This window comes from Petromyzon marinus, chromosome 19 (genome assembly GCF_048934315.1).
Source record: "Petromyzon marinus isolate PM22_M1 ecotype Great Lakes invasive population chromosome 19, UKy_Petmar_22M1.pri1.0, whole genome shotgun sequence".
Taxonomy (NCBI): Eukaryota; Metazoa; Chordata; class Hyperoartia; order Petromyzontiformes; family Petromyzontidae; genus Petromyzon; species Petromyzon marinus.
The window spans coordinates 1,783,391-1,805,306 of NC_133685.1; the positions used below are offsets into that span (position 1 = coordinate 1,783,391).

Here is a 21,916-nt window from a genome sequence, read left to right on the forward strand (position 1 = left end):
GTACGGCGCGAAAGAAGTTCAACATTCATACATGTGTCCAGTAACCCACACGTGATACATTCCTGGCTCGTATTATGTTAGAGCATCTGGCGACACACACCTGCTCGTGCCACCGATATGTGTCTGACAACACACGCGTACACATGTGATCTTTCTACGTCTGGTGACACGGAAGCAGATTATCTTATCATAACAATTCTACGGGCTTTTTTATATCCCAGATAAATATAAAGAAAATACCAATTTTTGGGATCTGGGAGTCGCCCCCCTCTGCTGTAGGAACACACACCTGTACATGCCATCTTTACGCAACTTGCGACAGCACGCAGCTGCATGCATGCATCTCGTGGCAGAGAACCGCTATCAGTGTCACCTTGATGCACAACCGTGTCAGATGAAGCAAAACCCCGGGTGACGTGTGGAGGATGCGGCGAGTCCGGTGGAGGAGGGGCAGCCCGGGAACGTTCCACGGGGAACCAAGCAAACGCGGCCACGATTATTGAAGCATCGTCATCGTTCAAAGAGTGTGCAAAATGTCGCCATCATTGAAACGTGGCGATGAAAGAAAAGAAAAAAAAGCAACGATCGTGGCTTAAGCCGGCGGACGTCACATTTCCTCGAGCAGGCAGGCAGAGTGAGAGACAGCTGCGGTACACTGGACAATATTTCATCGCTTATCGCCGCGGCCGCCACCACCACCACTGCCACCACCGTGGCCGCTTCTTATCAAACAGCCTTGACGGCGCGCGCCATCTTGCGTCAAGCCGTTGCGCCACTGTAAACCAGACTCCGTGTTTACGGGGTAGCCAGGCGTGCCACCCAAGTGTAAACACACAAACACACGCTACTACTATCTGGTGCACGTCCGTTCACACCACATAACGTCGGGTGGTGTTTGAGCGACACTTTGTGAAACCGCCCACGAGTCGCCGCCGCTGGGTTACGATGGCCGGCCATGGGGGGCTGGGGTGTGGGGGGGGTGGTGGGGGGGGTGTGGGGGGGGTGTGGGGGGGGGTGTGGGGGGGGTGTGGGGGGGGTGTGGGGGGGGGTTGTCCCCCTCTCTGGGGTCTTTAACTGCTGCTGTGCCCGGCCACATGGCTCAGCGGTAGAGTGAGCGGCCCGCGATAAGAAGGCTGCCAGTTCCAACTCCCGGGTTGGTGGTTGACTCAGACCCATCATCACTCTGGGGTCGATAAAATAGCTAGCACTTGTTGGTTGTCTACTAGAGAGACTTGCCCCTGCCATAGGAATGTATAATATTTCAGCACTAGCTCAGGGCTGTAGATGGGAAATGAGCATCGCTTCAAGGCTCGTTTTGATCAAAATAAAAATCACCGACTTCTTTTCAATTGGCGGGTCACAGGGCCAGATTTGGACCGCGAAGGGCTCTTGGGAGTTGCCTGCTGAGTTGTGACCCACCAAGAGAGAATTTGTCTCACAGATACGAGAGATAGCGATTAGATACAGAAAGCTGCAGGCAAGAGAGCAAGAGAGAGATACGTGAGATGAAAGTGAGATAAACACAAGAGAGATGAGGGAGCTGGAGATGAGAGATTTAGACGAATGATCACATGTACAGACGTCATGGCATCACGTGGCATGCTAATTTCACTTTGTGGTGCACCGGATAATCTGGCCAAATTACCGTGGGTTAGAGTACAAGTGTGGTGAAGTTTGCTGAAATAGAACTTCATGACCGGCACGGCAAGGGCAGGGCCCTCTTCCAGCAGCGGACTGACAAAACAGGGGACTGTAAATGATCATTTGAGTGTAGATTTATTTAAGTAAAAGGTTATTGCTACCTCTGCTTTCTTCAACTTTGCACTCTCCAGCTTTCATATATGCGTTGTCTTTGAGTGGAGTAGTCAGCTTGTTCCACCAGAACATTCACCATCGTGCTGTAATTACCGGTGCGAGCGCGACTCGGGCACCCCAGGGGAATCCACGCCAACACCGTGAGGGCATTCAAAGCCGCCCCCCCCCACGCCCCGCCACCCACAGCAACACATCCGCTGGTCGCTTTATTTTCTCATTCTTGGTCGCGGTCGTTTACACCGCGAATCAATTCGCTCCAGCTCCTGGCTCGCCCGCGGTCAGTCGCCGCCTCCTTGCGACCCTCTGTGGCGACTGGCGTGTTTACCGCTCCCGCGAGCTTCACCCGTCGATGACTCCACCACCCGTGTTGAGGGCTCGCTCTCTGCCAGACAAAGTTTCGTCTCGTCCGCCGCACTTTGTTTAACCGCCACCACCAGCACACTACATCCACTTTACTCGCCCACTCATCCGCTCACCCACTCACCGCATTGCAGGGTACCTCACCTCTCTTTCTGCTTCTTCCCGCGCACTGCTCCGCTTTGGAATTCCTCCTCCCGTCATCATCATCGCCTTTTTAACCCCAACCTCTTATAAATAATAATAATAACCTTGCTCAAATCAAGCAACGTGGTAACGCTTTGTCTACCACAACTTTAAACGTGCTGTTTGTTGCTGGCTGCTGTGCATTTTAAGCCATCGCTCAACAAGCGTGATTTTTAACAGATGCGTTCAGGAAAAAAAAGATTTAACAAACCTACGTGGAAAATTAGCGAAAATCTGCACCGTAATTATAATCAACATTGCAGTCATCAGCAGCCGTGAACTATCCACTGCTGGATGAAGGCCTCGCCCCCAGCTGTCGCCATCTCTCACGGCCTGTCTCACAGTGCAACGATCCATCTCGCTCCCGATTTCACCGTTCCACCTCTGTGGTGGATGTACCCCTGGGGTCGCCATAATGAGAATGGCAACGACAATAAGCGCAATCAGGGCGTTGTATTTACCAGGGGGGGTGGCGAGGGGGGGGGGGTGGCAATCACTGTTGCGGTGGCCGGGGTCGATTCTGTACCACGTTACAGTTGTCGTCGAGCATCCGAAAGCTGACCACGAACAACACGAGGCAGACTTTACCAAGGACACGAATCCATCGACGCTCGACACGAGAACCACTGCGTGCGCGGGGGGGGGTTCACTCGCGATCACGCCGCACAGCTGAGGAAAGAGGCTTGCGCCGGCACGCAGAGCGAAACGTTGGAGCGATCGCGCGGCACGGTGCGGAAACACATCGGAGAGCCTCCGAGAAGCAAGAAGGCAGCTTCCGGCTGGAGCGGACGCAACCAACTCGCCCCGAACCAGCCGCACACCCGCCCTGAACGTGCCCAGTCTCGTTGCATCCCCCAAGCCAAGCCAGGCGGCGCCGAGGAGCCTGGTCAGCGTTTGGATGTGAGGCTTGGCAGGGAATACCAGGGGCTGTGGGCTGCGAGATGGACACGCGATGGCAACACGGCAATGGGTTGAGTTGAACGATCGCAGAGCTCCGAGTGTCATCCCCTTTCGTGTGGTGGGTTTTCGGCTGGGCACTCTCGTGTCCTCTCATGCTCCATAAAAACTCCTTAAAAATGGAAATTGGCCAAACATTCCGATGTAGCAGGACGCTCCTACAAATGTGTCCCAGGTTTCGGCGAGGTTTTCTCGAGCAAATTAAGGGGATTGCAAAAGATATTGATTACAGCTGGGTCTGTCCGAGCTCACAACCTATAATATTTTTCCCCGCACCGGACACACCACATTCAGTACATCTCTGGCTACGGCTGTGGCTACTACACGTCACTTGCAACCCACTCCACCCTACCGGTGACCCAGGAAATAATACTCGGCGAGAAATTAAGTCCCGGGTACGATTCTCACCATTGCGATTTACAACGGAAGTGCGCCGCGCTTACTCTCACCAACTTCTACTCCCCGTAGGACCCGGAATCCCGATGTCCACCCTTCGCAAATCGATCGACGACAAAGGTACGCGCGCACCCGCGCGATGGACCACCGCGCCGTGCATCACTCCGCCAAAAGGTTACCGTGACTGACGCTGCTCGACAGCTTGCGATCGCCTGCGTCACCGCTGCCTGGCGGCTGTTGTTCAGCCGGTGATATTCTGTGGTGTTGGGAGACCGCGTAGAGTGCTCGAAAGAACACAAACCCGTGGCGCTGATCCGATGAAGCAATGCCTGCTGTCACTCGCGATGACGCTCGCAATGATCACTTTACGGATGTTAAGCACTGCCAAACCCGCGCAGTCTGAAACGTCCCTTGTCACCAACCCACGGGCAATGAGTCTCCTTGCAAGCTGCAGCTTCCGCTTTCGTATTGCAAAGGTGGAAGTTGCAACGTGTATGTATATATAGAGAGAGTTGACCAAGCCGTTTAAATTTAGCCTCTGTAGAGGTTGGGGAATGTCGGTGATGTTGCCCCTTTACCTGGCACTGCTGGATCACGTGACCCGTGGTCTGTGAATCAGCGGTGCGGGCAGTGTTGATCACGTGACCCATGGTCTGGCTCTGGTGACCGCAGCAGGACTGCTCTCCAACTTGAGATGCAATGGCCAACCGCCCGTTCGCTGCACTCTCGCTCACAGCAATCAGCGCTACTGGCACGCTGCGTTTTCCACGCTGTTGATTTCCCCGATATCTCGCGTAGCTTCCGTTGTTTGGACGGACGCGACAGTCCTCATTTAAACATTTACGTTCGCCAAGGTCGCCGTGATGTCAATTTACGCTCGTTGCATGCTCGTTTTCAGAAATTGCGCTGCTGGAAAACAACACGGCCTTGGCGGAGCTCATTGAGAACACACAGATGCCGACGCTTGAACAGCAGAAACTCATGCTCGGAAAGCACGGTAACGGTTCGCTAGAGCCATTGCCCCCTAAAACATGGCAATTGGTACCATCCAGGGTGGCACGTGCTCGCGTTCATTTTCACGAAGCATTTTACTTCTTGATCACAAGCATGCATGATAGCAGGATCACTGGTAACTTCTAGCGGAACGTTGGGCCAACTTTGCCCCAACCGCTCTGAGTTAATGCCAACGTTAGCCCGGCTTTTCTGGGGTTGTATATTTGGAACGAAACAGGAGGATTTCTCGACAACTCTGAAAGCGAGTTGTAATTACTGGCAAAACGAAGTACTCAGATTGTAAATGCTGTGGCTTCGCTCTCCAACACCACCGGTGTTGCTGTACGAGTGACGAATTGGCACGTTCTGTCTACGTGACAACCCTTACTAATTGGCTGTTGGGTGGTGGCGGGTTTAACGACACATCTATATATTTACGCAATCTAACCCAAAAAAATTCCTGTATTTTGGTTGGTAGAGATTATTGTAAGGGAAGGAAAATAATGAATGTGACCTGAAACACTGACGGAATGTGAAAATATATTGGAAGCGTGTCTATAAGACAGACGGTATATACCGCTAAAGCTTTCTGCCCGTAGTAGTGCATAGTGGTAACATTTACCACACCAGGCGGGATCTACCAACCTCCCTTGGCACAAGGCCTACGACCATGGCAACACAGCCTGCTCAGGCCTCAGGCAAATGTCCCCCAAGTACCACTGTGGAAATCCCTGTATATATTTCTCGGCAACTGTTTTCAAACCACTTGTGGGTTTTCTGGGTCGAATAACAGATGCATTACATGTGACATGAAATGACACGTGACATTCATAAAATATGAAATGCACCTGACATTTAAATCTAATGCGTGACAATAATATGCCCTGTTAGGAAAATAAATAAAAAACACTTGCGCGTTAAAAACTCAAAAGTTCAAAATGTTCCTGAAATGTTTCATATAGGCCCGCACACAGTGGATATTTACATGAAATGGAGAGTTCAATCATTGAAATATTCATTGTTTTATATTCATGTTTAATTACTGTGGCATTTTTCAAACGGTATTTGCTGTGTTGTTTTCCTTGACCCTTTTGGGAATTATAAATTTGTATTAATATATTTGTATTGTGCTTTGTAAAAAAAATATAACATTCTCAGAAAGATGTTGTTGGCCGTTTATAGGTGTAATATGTCTATTGCAGCGATTCAACTAATATTTTCCAGGCTCACGACGCATACAAGAAGCTACATTTGTACTTGCATCAGGTCTACGTTAATGTGCGCACGGCAATCTCGGCAACCACTAGAGGCCGCTACATTCAACGCGATTTGAAACAAACCATATAAAGAGTTTCTTCTACAGACGCACAGCCATCGGTGCCCCCGGGAGAAGCTGCGTTCCCGGATTTCGCGTCCCATTGAGAGGCGTGCATTACGCGTAACGCTTCGGTTTCGCGTGGTGCGAGACGCGTGACTATTTTGACTTAACGTGACAGCCACAAAGCCCGACGGCACGGCGCGGCCAGCGCGGGAGAGCGGTTTGTTAACGTTTACTGCTCAACTTGCGAGAGCACATGAGTTTGAATTTCATTCGGGATCACGATAAAAAAAAAATTTAAAGAAGGAAAAAAAAACGTTGCTTGAAATATACTCTCTGAGAAACACTCTCGGGGTTTGTTTGTCCGTAAGCTAGCGTCAAAGATCGCACGGGTATTTATGTAAGTTACCCCATGACTTGAAGCGATCGTCGCATTCAATTTACCTCGCGTGAAAATCCGTATCGCTCACATAGCGTCAAAACTTGCAGGGTAAATCACCCATAGACCGTATCTGGAGTTTGAGTGTTCATCAATTTATTTGATTTGTTACACGGACGATGATGGCCCCGTTTAGCCAGTTTCATGGCTATTTCACACGGCAAATCCGTGGTGCTGTGCGAGCCACAACAACACGAAAAACACGAAAAACATCAACATTTCAGGGAACGAGTGCAAAGTCCTCAAGGAATAGCGGCCCCGGTTCACGAGAAGTCAGCGACTTGCCATGCGGGGCTGGCAACCTTCGCGCAAAACTGCACGCAAAATTGTTACACAACCTGTGGAACATTTAACGCGTTGCGTAATTATATCTGCCTTGCGCGGTGTGGGGGGGACATGATTTTAACGAGCATCTGTTGCGCGTGTGTGCGCGCACGCGTGCGTGCGAGCGAGCGTACTTGTTAAATGTCAACCTCCGTTTTTCCGCTCCCTCATTCGTCCACACAGAGGCCTGGTATCAATTTATTCTGCCACCAAACATGGACAGGAAAAAGAAGCACCCTTTGATCATCGACGTGTAAGTCCTTTTGTTTGTCTTCTCTCTTTTAAGAAAAAAAATAACACCGCATCGTGAGTTGCCTCGAAGGCTCCGGAGTCAGAGGCGCTGAGTCACCACCGCACAGATCCTGGGGTTGAGCGGCCGCCCAACCACAACGATTACACTGAGCTCTCAAGTGCAGCGAGTTGATGGTCTGGGCCCGGTCACCAATGACAAAAACAAACCAATGTTTGCACTTCCACACAGTTTGCCCAAATTCCCACTGTGAGAATGAAATGGCGCTTTGAGCATCATCCATCGAGCATTACTGTCACACGGCAGAGCGGATGGGCAAGTGCTGCCCCTCCTACTGTGTAGAGCAGCGGTCACTTGAAGTGATCTCAGAGGTAGCTCTGTGAGATCTGCTTCCGCGGGCTGTTCTGGAACACGGCGGTTTTGCGGCGCTCTGCGAGACATCCGAATCGATCCTTCGTCCCGTGACACCGACACTGATGGCACAATCGGATATCGTTCGGAAGGAATTGACAGAAAAAAATAGGTCCGTACAAAATTATTAAATTCCCACTTTTGCATTTCAGCTACGCTGGACCGGGCAGCCAGAAGGTGGACTCGCGCTTTCGCAGCAACTGGGCGACGTACCTGGCAAGCACGGAGCGTGTCATCGTGGCGAGCGTGGACGGACGCGGCAGTGGCTACCGGGGGGACAAGGTCCTGCACGAGCTGTACCGCCGGCTGGGCACCGTTGAGGTGCAGGACCAGGAGGCTGCGGCCCGGTGAGTGCCACCGCCGCCGCCCCCGCCCCAATTATCTTCACTTAACCCCTTTCCCGTTCCGATTCCTTTCTAAACCGGAAGTAAAAGGCCAATGCGGGAGGGCATGTGGCACAGTTTTGCGCCAATTGCTGGCTGCGATTGACCTAAATCTTCCCGCGAGTGCAACGTGGCCTTGAGGCGGAGCGTGGCCCTTGCACGTCGCCTCTTGCGCCCGCGGGCGCTCAAGTGGCGCCACTGTCGTCGAGCCCTTGGCGAGCCACGGTATCCCACGTGCAGGGTGTTACGTACGACCAGCATGTGCCTCGCCATGCCACCGGCGAGCGGCCTTGCCAGGATGACAAAACAACAACATCAGCAGCGGCAGCAACACCAAGGACCGGCCTGCGAGTCACTCGGAAGTTTACGACGCCGTTTCCTCACTGCGCTGTTGTCGTTTCCTCTGCCCCCCGCAGGGAATTCGGGAAGATGGACTTTGTTGACGAGACCAGAATAGCGATTTGGGGATGGGTAAGTGTTTATACCGTGGTGTAAAAAGCACCGCTTTGTGTTTGCGTCCATTAATTATCCTGTTTGTTTTCTCGCAAGGGTTTTTATTTATGTGATTCATAAATTACAGCCCTTTTGTCAACAGACTACTGGGTGAAGGCCTGCCCACACCGTGACGATTACGGGGGTTGTTTGACCATACTTCGCCGTGCCAGTCAGCAGTGTAGGCTTGAAAAGTGACAGGAGGGTGGGGGCCATGACCGGTTTCGCCGCTGATATCAGCCATGGCCAGGAATTCGGATCCGTTGGGTTTATAGTTTGTTTATTTTATAGCAAGAAAGAGGCAGTCGGTCATAGGCAAAGGAAGGAAGTTCTAGAGCCTTGACTTGAACAGGGCGAGGGAATCAACTCCACGGGTGGCCGAGGGAATGGAGCTCCAGACCTGGGGATAAGAGGGGAAGAAGGAGCAACCTCCGACGGAGCGAAGGTTGACTGGGGGGTTGGGTGGAAATCCCGGGTTGCGGAGCAGAGAGTGCGTGGAGGGGAGTAGAGCGAGATGAGAGGGGAGCGGGAGGGCAGGCACACGTCCATGTCGGATCTTGAAGATGGCGAGTGCAGTCCGAGATTGGCTGGTGATTCCGGTGCGTGCGTTCACGCGTGCGTGCAGTCGTACGGAGGCTACGTCTCCTCCATGTCCCTGGGATCCGGCTCGGGTGTCTTCAAGTGCGGGATGGCCGTTGCGCCCGTGTCCGACTGGCGCTACTACGGTGAGACGGCGGCCGTTGTGCACCCAGACAGCGCACGACAGCGCGGTCCACCCAACCACGCGCTCCGCCAGATGCGTACGCAAATGTGAACACTGGTTCACCGTTTCCCGCGCGTTCGCCCTCGCTTAATCCGCTGGACGATCCGCTCCTTACGCCAGGAGGTGCTGCCGCACCGTGACGGTGGTGCCGCTCTGGCGGTGGCCGTGGTGGGGATTTGTATGTATGTAGCGGTGGTATACTCTTTGGTTCTTTGGGTAAAGTCACGTAGGTAGAAAAGTCAAATAAAACTAAAAAATAATATATCGCTATGATATATCACTGTGATTTATAATTTTTTGTTTTGACTTTACCGAAAGAACCAAAGAGTATGGATTCCTGCATTCACGAAAGCTTCAAGTCAAGATTGTAGCGGTGGTACTTGTATGTATGTTGAACTTGTTTCGCACCGTACGTAGCCGACCGTGCTCATCTTGAGAAACTCGCACCGTTGTATTTCAACTGCCGCGCCGCGAAATTAACGGACCGTGGCGCCGCCGTGGCGCGACTCTCGCGACTCTCACGATCTCGCGACTCTTGCGACTCTCACGACTCTCGCGACTCTCACGACTCTCGCGACTCTCACGACTCTCGCGACTCTCACGACTCTCGCGACTCTCACGACTCTCGCGACTCTCAAGACTGGCGCGCACTTTGCGCCGCGTTTTTCTTTCCCTCTCCGTGCCACCCCAGACTCCATCTACACGGAGCGCTACATGGGACAACCCACCAAGGACGACAACCTGGCGGCCTACGAGGTGGGGTGGGCGCGAGAGAGCAGCGCCGAGCGTGCGGGCGGTGACCGCGCCCCACGAGCGAGAGCTCCCCAGGGGCGATGGGCCGGCATCACGGCTAGGGTCAGGGTTAGAGGAGGGGGGGCATTGCAAGGGGAAGGGGAATTTTAATCCTCGCAGTCCACCAGGCAGGGTGCCTCCTGGCCAAATTGTCATCTTATTGATGGACGATCCTTGCCATGATCATCACCATGATCACCATGATCCCTACTGGAAATCTGTGAAAAAGAGCTTAATAGGTCATCAGATTCCTCCAGGATGAATAAACATTCTGATTCCGATTCTGATCGTCATGATCAACGTGTCATTCCCACCACTGGCTCAGTGCTGCCATGAGGGATGAACGCCACCCACATTGTTGATCTCAGCAAGGGGGGGGCGGTGTTGGTGACCGTTCGAAACACGTTCCAATTAAATATATAATTAACAAATCATCTACAGGAATGATTTAGATGTGTATACGCATTCTTCTGAAAAAGCCATGTCCATGCTCGTGTGGTGTCGAATGCGTGCGTTCAGGTCGCCGTGACTTGAGATTCAGGGCTAAAGAAAGCGTCGCTTGACAATATTCTGTCTCAATCGCGGTTACGATCAGAACGCGCGGGGGAGCGTTCAGCCCCCGAGTGTGGAGATCAGAGGGCCACTCGAAGGGGTCTCCAGAAGCAGTTCTGTGAAGTCCGCCTCTGTGACCCATTGTGGAATTTCGCACGGGGCGATGCGCTGCTTCTTCCCGCGAGACACGTGGTCTCGTGAGAGTGACGCCGTGAGCACAACCAGGATGAAATACCACATTTTAAAACGAACTAAGCAGTTTGTTTTTAAGGAATGTACATGAGGCATATAGGAACAGAGTGAATAAGTACAACTGACCGATATATGACAGATTCCGTCCGGTTAGAATTACAACTGGAGGAGTTCTGTAAAAAATATAAGAGATAAGAGCCGGCAACACGCCTAGCGACTGACGAGGATTCTTCCCACAGAGTTCCACCGTCATGGCCCGCGCGGAGAACTTCAGCAAGGTGGACTACCTCCTCATCCACGGCACGGCGGACGGTGGGTCCCACCGCCCTCCTCACCTCGTCACAGGGGGGCACGCTGCGCGTATCATCGACGCGTCGTGACGCACGGCACGATTGTCACGCTCGCGGTGCCTGCGTGCGTGCGTACCGCATGCATACAGAGTGTGTGCGTGCGTACAGTATGTGCGTGCGTACAGAGTGTGTGCGTGCATACAGAGTGTGTGCGTGCGTACAGAGTGTGTGCGTGCGTACTGCGTGCGTGCTGCGTGCGTGCCGCGTGTGTGCGTGCGTACTGTGTGCGTACCGCATGCGCGCGAGAATCTATTTACGATTCGTGGGGATGGTACACAAACGAGATGGAACGAGAGAGAGACACGAGCCTTAAGCACTTCCCCTAACGGCTCGACACGACGTCTCAACTCAGTGACTGACGACAGAATGGCAGCCAAAGGAGAGAGCGCCGCCCCAACAGAGGTCCATCGCCACGGAGACGGATCCGCTGTGCTGCGGTGGCTACAGACGGAGCGCCTGATCACCGGACCACGAGAGATGGCGACAACTTTGGGGAGGCCTTTTTCAAGCAGTGGAAAGTTTCTGGCGGATGATGATAATAATAACAATAACAACGAAGGACAATCAGGAGGGATCCATTTAGTCATCACAGCCTCCTCTAGATGCCATTTTATTCAGATCGACCGGCGACGGTCAACAACAACGATGGGGTGGCAGCCACGGAGTGGAACTCATACTTCAGAGGGTCACGTGAGATGGCTGCGGCTTGGGGACGCCTTCATCCAGCAGTGGATTGACCATGGCGGATGACGATGATGATGATGGGTGGTGTGCATGACGACGCTCGTTTCTCTGTTCAACCGTTTCACCGCCGCCTCTCTCACTCTGTCGGCCGCCCCTCTCTTGCAGACAATGTGCACTTTCAGCAAGCGGCCCACATCTCCAAGGCTCTCGTCGACAAAGAGGTGGACTTCTCAGCTATGGTAACGACGCATGACGCACACACGCACGCACACGCGCGCGCACACACGCGCATTCAACGACAACAGCCGCCATTCACCGCCAACTGGCGGCCACGTCAGCGTGATGCACGTGCTAGGCTAGGTGCATGTTAAGGTCACGTAAAACAACGACGGCTCACTGGCAGGAGGTCACAGGGCACACCCTTATGTTATCGGATAAATAATCGAGGTGACTGGCAGATGCACCACCTGTGCTGCCCACTGTGTCAACCCGCTGGGTTTTTAGACACCCGCTGCTCTGCTCGTTGTTGCGAGCGTCGCTCCTCGGCCTCCCATTGTGCCTCCAGTAGCATCTTCCACGAGCCTCCTCCGCAGCGGCCGATCTTGACACCACTGATGCCGGTCGTAGGCAAGTCCACTCAGCTCCAAGTCTTGCTGTGCCTACAACAGCCCATCAGTTTGCAGCCTGTGCACGCCCGTTTAAGTCCTCTCTCTAGCTGGCCAACCAGAAGCAGCTTGGGCATGCGGTGGCTGGGCATGTGGGCCACATGACTCGGTAAACGCGGCCTCACTTGCGTGGAGGAGCTCAACGGTGTAACCGCGTCCACATCCATAATATTTGCTCTTCATAATATTTGTTAAATGACACGGCAACCCAAAGCTCCTTAAATCACACCTCAAACATTCGAAGGGCCCCCCCCCCCTTTCCCCAAGTGACAGCTGTCCCCGTGCGGCACGAAGCGATCTCAGCACCAGCCCGCAAGAGGGCATTAGTCCGCCAGTAGGGGGCAACGGCTGCTGCTACTGCTGCGTGTAATCGCAGCAGATACAGTTTACCAATTTGTCAAATTTCGACCGCGACGTCCACCTCTCAAGAATCTGCGAGCTTCTCGCACAGCATCCGCACGCGTCCACACGCACGCACGCACACGTCCACACGCACGCACGTGTCCACACGCACGCACGTGTCCACACGCACGCACGTGTCCACACGCACGCACGTGTCCACACGCACGCACGTGTCCACACGCACTTATGTGTCCGCACGCACGGACGCGCTTAGGCACAAAAGCGTGCTAAAAATATCGCTCTGGCCGTGTGGCGCCTGCCGAGGCGTGAGCGAGAAGAGCCTGTGTTCCGGCTCGGCTCCAAGTCTCACACATCAATGATCAAATGGCGGGGGGGGGGGGGGGTAGGGGGCGGGTTTAGGAGGGGGGGGGGCCCTTACCGATTATGGCGGGTGTCGCAGGCGGCCTGATAAACGACGTTGCCGGCGAATGCCGCGTTGGGGGATTTTCATCTTCACAGTTGACTTGCAAACCATCTGCACCGAATTCACCGCCGGGGCAGGGAGCGACTGCTGTGGCGGCGATTCACAAACAGTTTGTTTAAGAAATGACAGGGGCAGGTGAAGGCAGGATGTACCCTAATGGACACAGCAGCAGCAAACAGCAGCAGCAGCACGCTTTGACAAAGATGTGCCTTTATTGCAGTCGGATAGCAGCGGCGTCCTAAAGCCCAAATAATCGTACACTTTGCTTTGGAAGATAAGTCAACAGTTTTCTTTAGGTACGTAAACACAAGAGTTGGCGCAGCAATTAGCCTGCTGCAGAATGAACCCGGTTACCTGCATTCGATTGCCGGCCACGTCTAACATCAGTGGCGAGTGATATTCGAACCCGTCTCGGGCACCTGCCCGGTTCACCAAACCCACATTGCTCAATAAGGTGAAGTATGGTCAAACAGCCCCCATTACTCACACGGCATCCAGCAGTGGCTTGACCAAGACCTGTACATTACAAGTTGAGAGCCGGAGTCACTCACTTTTTCAAAGGACACGCGATACGTATACTTTCACTGCGTATCATGCAACATTGTACTGTCATCTGTGAACACACTCATCCCTGTCGGCACGGATACTCATTGGCCGGCAGGGATCTTAGCGCCAGGGCGGGTGACGAGCGGGCACGGGGGGGGGGGGGGTAGCGATGATCGCCCGAGAGCCTTGGAAGGGTCTCCATGAGTCCATCTAATTGACTTTTAAATATCCCTAGAGCAAGAATTAGAATAGGTGACAAAGCCTTTGCCGTTGCAACACCCACGTGGAACCAACTTGTTTTATTCCCTTAACATCGTGAACAGTCGTTCAAAAAAATTGCCTGACGCGGAAGACTTTTGCTGGATACGGCCACATTTGAAAATGCGATTCGTAGCTTTGATCATGACCTGCGTATCGATAGTTCGGTGTTAATGTGCCATTATATTGAGGGACTACTGTGTGGTGATATCGTGGTGTGGTCTAGGACTGTTTTGTTGTTTTTACCAACTTGCCCAATCTCGATAAATTGGACTTATATAATTAATTATTCTCCTATTTATTTATATTCAGTAACTTGCTTACCATCCTCGCTATTTTGCACTCCTATCGTTGTCTTGTATTGTTTGCTCTTGTAACTTGCCGACCCGCCCCGTACTGGACATCTGTGAAAAAGAGCTTAATAGCTCATCGGATTCCTCCTCCAGCCTTCTGAACGGCGACACGTGTGTGTGTGTGTGTGTGTCCCCCCCCATCCCCTCTCTCCCCCAGTGGTACACGGACAAGGACCACAGCATCTCGGGGCTGGCCAACCACCACGTCTACACCCACATGTCACACTTCCTCAAGCAGTGCTTCGGCCTCCACTGACTGCGCGTGACCCCCCCACCCACCACCCCCGTGACCCCGGGACGCCTCAGCGACCGCGCGGCCACCGCTGATCGTTGGCCGGTGGCCGGCACGCGCCAACGTCTCGCACGAAATCTCAAGACGCCAACTCCTCCCAAAGCTGAACAGAAGCGACGACATTCACCCTCCGCCGGGACGTGGCGGGCGGCGCCGACCGCGGCGGTCGCTCTCGCGGGACTGGCGCAAGGACAGCGCGCCGGCGGGCTGGCAGGAAGGGCGTGGACACTTCCGCGGCCGATTGCGCCAAACTTGCGCCGCGATTGCCGACCGCACCTGCGCACGTTGTGTCAGTCTCCCCCCCCCCCCACCCCCCTCTCTCCCCCGATGGTCCCCATTGTTGCCGTGGTGACTCAGCAGACAGGCATTGTCCTCCTTCCGGCCACGCTCGCTCGCCGCTATTTTGTAACGTCGTCCCCTCGTCAGCCCGTGGCTACGATGACCTGGCGTGACCCCCACCCCCCCCCACGTCAGCGATGAGCCACGTACGTCCATCACGCATGGTTAATTTCTGTGTCGTTCCGTCAATCAACGCTGACCCTAATGGTACCTTACCCTAACCCCCCTTAAGCCCCCCCCACTCCCCCCCCCACTTATATATTTTTAGCTAATACACTGCCCCCCTTTTAAAACAGTTTGCTCACAGAAGTGGCCAGGTTGGTCAGGGGTCGTAGCGCTGAGCCAGCACTGCCTAGGCCCTGGGTTCGAATCCAGGTTTCAGCCGCCCCTTCAGTTAAATCGAGCTCTCAAGTGCAGTGAGTTTATGCGCTTAGCCTGGTCACTAATGACTGCACAGACACAAAAAAACGATTCGGTTGATTTAATTTTGTTGCTTGATTTTGGTACATTTTCAGTTCCGAGATTTAAATGTATGAGATTGTCACGTGATACCCATTTCCCGGTAGCAGGGTTAACGGGAGGGTGCAGTGTCCCGAGTGTGGAGATCAGAAGGCCACGTGAAGGAATTTCAGAGGTGCTTGCGTCAAATGTTCCGGAGGTCGTTCTCCATTACACAGGGTGATGCACTGCTTATTGCGAGAGATCCAAACGAACGCTGCATCTCTTGAGACGACGACGGTGATATCGCAAATTAATTGGGAAAAAATAAAAATACAAAAAATAATCCAGGGACAATGCGGTGGTGAAAAAGTGTGCCGAGAGAGACCGAGATGTCTCCCTCCCTGTGCTGCCCCCCTCTTCTGTCGTCTCACGGACCACCACACCACTACACCACCACACCACCATATACCACCACACCACCACATCATGCCCTCATTCATATTTATCCTGGAGTAGCCACCCACCATCTCTCTGTCCTCTAGTAGGCAATACACAACACACGTCATTACGAATATAATTTTAAACATAAATTCCCGGTAATTTGTAAATCCAGAGGGGAGTTTTTGTAATTACTGATCGACAATTCGATGGCTTCGTGGTTTTGTTTTTCTTGATTTGTTGCACCGCTGTACACGCCGCGCTCCGCTCTACACCGTTGTGTACACTACGCGCCACTATTCCAAATTGGAACCCTGTCAATTCTACACCGCCTCCATCCGGATCCGGACCTGCGCCCATCATCCGTGCCTTGTTGAGCACCCGGAACCACGTAAGAGATATTGTCAACCAGGTGGAGGTTTTTGGTTTGTTTGTCCACGACAATTATGAGTGGACAAAAAACATCGAGCGTGACAATTGCTGCGACTACCCACCCAATAACACCACCATCATCATCATCACCGGCATCACCACCGCCATCATCACCATCATCACCATCATCTGCCCACCAAAGACCAAAGTGCAAATGGCCATGACAAAATTAACCAAGTGTGAATGAAGATGCAAACTGAGATAATCTTAGTAACGTTATTCAAGACTGGAGGAAGACGATACGGTAATTTACAACGTTTCAAAAGATTTACCGAGTTCACCGATTGGCCAACCTGATAATACTCTGGGGGGTGGGGGAATTGCATGCCCCTCGCTCAACGTTTGACTGCTCTAGTCGACGAACCTTGAGGCTTTCGTCGATTAGACACAGGGTGCTTGCCCTGTTGACACCGATCCTCACCTCGGTACGTGCGAGGGCGTTTGCGTCGTAAGCGAAGGATTCTCGATTTAAGACACTGTGCAGTTGGCGGATCGTGGCTCCAGTTGAGTTCGCTTCGGGGCTTAGGTGAAGGGTGCAGGTGGAACCACGTGCAGTGTTTCATGTCCCCATGCGTTGCCTGTAATTATCAAGCATAAGCAGCACTCCGGGCTGCGTCTCCACATCTAAATAACGGGGAAGTTTAGTCCATCGTCCAAATGGCTTTCCAGACGAATGTTATCCAGCACAATTTGTGTGATATCAATCAAAATTCTGGACCTGTTTTGTCTTCCGGAGTGTCGTCAGCAGAGTCCGGGTTGGTAAACAATTGCTGCCGAGTTACACGATGTTATTGGCAGGAGTTCTCCATCCAAACGATGGGGCCCTGTTCAACGTACAAAATGATGGCACAAACGTTGGTGCGGAGTGACATCACCCCTGCAGCCACTAGCGGCGCTACAATTCACCACCGTTTAAAATGATGCATTGAGTAGCGATCGAGAAAATTCACCAAAACAATTCGGGATAAATTATTACATCATCCCCGGGCTCAATTTCAGCCGGAGGTGTCCAGGGCTGAGGTCCTGAAAAATATTAATCCAACCTCCTCTGCCCCCCTGCTAACCTAACCCTCCCCCAGAAGGGATTGTGGGTTGGAAGGGGGTGGTGGTGGGGGGGGGGCACGGAAAATATCCCATGAGAATTTAAGCGGTGAGATATCCCATCCCCGTTGCCCCATGAGGCCACCTGCACGCACACGTATCACCCGAGATGCGGGGGCACGGGGGAGGAAACCCGGGGTGGATTTTCATCTCACTGCGCGCGGAGGCCACGCTTCACCACGTAACCTCTGTTTACAATTTGGGACGCTCCATTAAAATGTAAAGTATGTAATACTTCGCTCTTCAAGTCGCTGTTTGACGACGCGCACTCGCCAATCGAAATATTAAAAGTTGAGTAAATAAAATTAATCAATTGACTCAAGACCACCACAGCTGTCTTGGTGCCGCGCGGTGTGTGCGCCCCCATCGCCACCCTCCTACCGCCCCCTGCCCTCTCCCGTTCACTTGCGGGAGCCACAGGGCACGTGCGAGCTGGCGGGGGTGGGGGGGGTGGCTCGCTCGGGAGATGTTGACGATCGAAGCGATCGCTGGAAAAGTGGGGTCCATAAAATCCCCCAACGCCGTGGCGGCGTTTTATTGTGGCGCGAGTGGTGCCACCGCCACCGCCATTAGGGAGCACGAGGAGCCGCGCTGATTGCCGCGGTTATTGGGGCCGACGTGGCGCAGCTGTTTGGCGCTGACGATGAGGTCCTGTTTGGACAGGGAGGGATCACGGTGTGGGCCTGAGGTGGTGGTGTTGGGTGCCCCCCCCATCACCCTCTCCCCCCCCCACCCTAATTGCCCCCTCCCCCCTTCATCCCCCATAGCCTCCACCCCCCCACCACACAATACCCACGAGTATGGAGTCCCCCCCCCTCACCTATGCATCCATAATAACGGGCACAAGGGTGGTACCAATTTTATCAACCCCAAAATGATGATGAGTCGAGTTGACCCCAGACCAGGTTTGAACTCAAAACGTTCTAATTGGCAGTCGCGGTCCCTGAGCAGCACACCAACCGGTAACACCATCATCAACATCGTCATCGTCGTCATGCATGATCTATCCACTCCTGGATGAAGGCCTCCCACAAAGTTGTCATCATCTCCCAGCGTCTCGCGATGGAACGCCCTATCGAGGTGCTGCGGACGTAACCGCTGCGTCTTTCCCGCGGCGGGCGTCCTCTTTGGCGTGGTGCTCTCCTCTGGCTACGAACGACGGAGCCGATGTCCGGCTCCATCCCCACTCTCCTAAACACTCAACACGTCGCGTTCCCTCCAACTTGCGTGCGCGGTACGATCCGTGCGGCTCCTCGACTTGCCCCTCTCCACTAATCGGCGTGCACCTCTCTCCAGGCGATCGCTCACCTGCGCTGGTTTGACTGCCCCATGGCACTACCGCACCTGACAAGTTTCGATCGTTATACAGCAGTGTCAATAATCATTTACCCAGGAAAGCCCCGTCGACTGAGCAGCAAGGAATGTGTTGACAGGGCTAAGCTACATTGGGATGTTTGGCCCATTCCCTACAAGATAGATTGGCTCCGTGTGTGAGGAGATGAGAGAGGCTGGAGAACCCAAAGTGGTGGACACGCCGAGGTGACTATCGCCAGGGAGATTCGGGAATCTATTTCACTGTCGTCTCCTGGCCACCTCAGCCCCATGCTTACAAGAGCTGGTAATCCCTGGATGTCACCTAACTAACAATCAACCAGGCTCACCTCGTCTTCGAAACGATATGAGATGGGCACGTTTGCTATGATTTGGTTGTAAGAATTTAACGCTTGCATGGTAAACTATTACGATCGGCACGACGCACGAGGGTGTGGTGTGAGCAGCACCACACTCGGCCGCCTTTGTCTCCCCAGTGCTCGCCACAGGCTCGTAGCACAGTGTGCTCACCACGATACCACCGCTCCCCATACAAAGACCCCCCATGTAGACCGTTGGTGCAAGTGCTGTTGGTGGACACCTGCGGTGGCCGGCACGGCACACGGAGGGATGATGTCGCTGGGGCGATGTTCACGCACCGCACCAAGTACCGGACTCATTTGAGCCGACAGAGGGGACGTCCAGGACCGGTTCGGATAATCGTCACTGGTGTTGGCGGCCATGAGCTGGAATCGAAATTGGGTGGCCTGGGTTCGCAGCGCAGCGCGATAATCGTTACACTGCCGCTCCCCGCACAGACGCACAAACATACATACACAGGGACATAGTACAATATTACAGACACGTGTGTACACGCACACAGAAACGCGCGGAGCCACACGCTTCAGCGGTGGCCGCGATCTCCTCCGCTTGCGCCACCCCATCTCGGCCGTGCGGTCACCAAACCTCGCTCACTCGGAAATTACAATTTATTTTATTTCTGGACAAAGCCCTTTGTTGCGCCACGTGCGCCGTGTTTGCCGCCGGGTTTTATAAAATAAAAAAAGACGTGGAAATTGAATGGTGTCAATGACACGACGGACGGCTCCGGCCCTTGCGGTGCCTCCACCTGGCAGCCACGGACAACCGGCAACACCTGAAGAGGCCACCTGTCACCTACCGCCCATCAACTGTCACCGATCACCTGCAGCCCCCACCCCGGCACCACTTCCACGACCACCCCCGTCCGGTCCAACACGTTAAACACCGCGCATCGCCGCTTTAATTGCGCGGGGTGCGTTTGGTTTGTCACGCTCGATGGACTTCCTCCTCTTAAGTCCGTTCTCGTTTCCACTGCGATAAGTCCGCGATGCGAGGGGGCAGTCAATGAGCTGTGCGGAGAGAGAGCGAGTGAGCGAGCGAGCCCGCCAGTATTTGTCGAGGCCCGAAGGGCACGTGGCTTTAAGTGGTGATTCATGGCCCCCTTCCGATGGACGACGGCGTCCGTGACCCAGACCGAGCGGTGGGACACAGCCGGTCACAGACAATTCGTGTTGGTAAACCGCAGGGAAGGCCAGGGACAGGGGTGGCAAGTTAAAGGTGCAGCCCTGCAATCGTCTTGCTCATGCCACCACTGGCGGAAAGTACATCCCACCAGGGAGAGCTCTCGAACGCCCCTCGGAATCTGCAGGAGTATGTTGGACTCCTCTTCTCACGTTCAGCCAAACCATAGTTTTTCCATAGTTTATTTATTTGGTATAGCCCTGTGAGCCTTTCGGCTCTTGAATCAGGTGCAACCGCAACAAACAAAAATTAACAATAAAACATCTTAAAGTGATAATGTGAAACGATTTGGCAGTGGATGGGAGTTCCCACGCCTTGCCCCGCCACACGCAACCTGCCCATCACTTATCTTGCACTCCATTAGGAGGCAAAAACGGAGTAAAATATTCAGTTAAAATGGTCTTGATGGAAGGAGCCACAAGGGTCTTATCACAGTGGGATATTAGTCGTCCTAAACACAAAACTAGGCAGACACTCTCGCCCGCTCACGGCGGTTTATCCCGGCCCGAACAGGGTTGGGTCATCTTGATTTTAAAACTAAGTAAAATAGCGGACGTCTCCTTGACTTATCGATTTTCTTCACATGTAAATAAATAAATATGTACACAACCAACCAGCCGCAGGGCCCTCTGGAAGTGCGAAAATTGATTCAAGACGAGCAAAACTCCTGGCCGGTTTCGAGCCAGGGTGTGGAAGCAATACGTTTTATGTGGAGGTATACGAGGGCAAGTATGGCAAATTTAATTCGTCACTTACATTCTGCACAACGACTACCGATTATCTTGATTCATTTACAACGTCTGCTAGTTTTGATCTCTCAAGGGTGTGTATGTGTGCGGCGTGACGAGTCTCTTGTCAAACTTTTCTTGGGCCATTTCGGGGTTTTTTTTTCTCCTAAAAATTATAATTAATCATAGTGATGATAATATAGGAGTTTGTCGGAGATAATGGTCTGAGGTATTCACAAGCTGGTATGACTTGTCGCATTTCCATCTAGGAAAAAAACATATCTCTGGGAAAAAATGTGAACAAACAAAGGGTTTGTCTGATTACTGTATCATCATGTTTAAAACATAAATACCGCGGTAAGAGCCCGACGACACGAGTTCAATTCTGCGCCACGAATACCATCAGTCCCCGCACCTTCGATCAGCACGGCTGGCTCCGTACGGTGCGGAAGAAGTTAAACACACATACATCGGTGGCGATTGATATCTAAACTGATCCTGGGGAGGGCCCTCCCCGGGCCCCCCTTCCCCCCCACCCTTTACCAACCCGTACGAACCAACGCGGTGAATGAAGTGTTTTAGAATCGCCGTGGCACAATTACTAAAGTGCCATTTTCAATTTTCCAAGTCATCAATCATGGTCATCTCTTATCTTCCGCGCCAGCGTCATCTCCTCCACCCCCCATCAACCACCCCCCCCCCTCCGTGCCCCCACCCCCTATCCCCCCCACCCCCTATCCCCCCCAGTTGGCCCTCCCCCAGATGCCCCAAACGGCACCCCAGGCAATAAGCATCCGTCTCCTGTGCTCCGTGCCCGAGTCCACGCGCCCTCCCCTGCCCCAAGTTCATCCTCGTTAACGTGAACGCACCGCGCCAACGAGATCTCGCAACACGTTTACACGCCGCACCAGGTATTCGTTTAAGGCTGAGTCGACGTAGGAGATGCCCTTGAAGCCAGTTCAGATACGT

At 53.3% G+C, this 21,916-nt stretch overlaps 1 protein-coding gene across 5 annotated transcripts in view; it reads left to right on the forward strand.

Moving 5' to 3' along the window:
• Positions 1-17,667, forward strand: part of DPP4 (dipeptidyl peptidase 4) — a 50,526-nt gene extending 32,859 nt beyond the window's left edge. For all 5 annotated transcript variants that reach the window (XM_076068041.1, XM_076068044.1, XM_076068042.1 and 2 more), the window contains exons 18-27: positions 3,784-3,831; positions 4,610-4,708; positions 6,969-7,038; positions 7,599-7,793; positions 8,246-8,300; positions 8,947-9,046; positions 9,776-9,840; positions 10,860-10,932; positions 11,820-11,893; positions 14,460-17,667. In XM_076068041.1, the coding sequence (XP_075924156.1) occupies positions 3,784-3,831; positions 4,610-4,708; positions 6,969-7,038; positions 7,599-7,793; positions 8,246-8,300; positions 8,947-9,046; positions 9,776-9,840; positions 10,860-10,932; positions 11,820-11,893; positions 14,460-14,558 (878 nt within the window). In that variant the 3' untranslated portion in view covers positions 14,559-17,667. The remainder of the gene's footprint in view (positions 1-3,783; positions 3,832-4,609; positions 4,709-6,968; positions 7,039-7,598; positions 7,794-8,245; positions 8,301-8,946; positions 9,047-9,775; positions 9,841-10,859; positions 10,933-11,819; positions 11,894-14,459) is intronic.
• Positions 17,668-21,916: the final 4,249 nt, after the last annotated feature.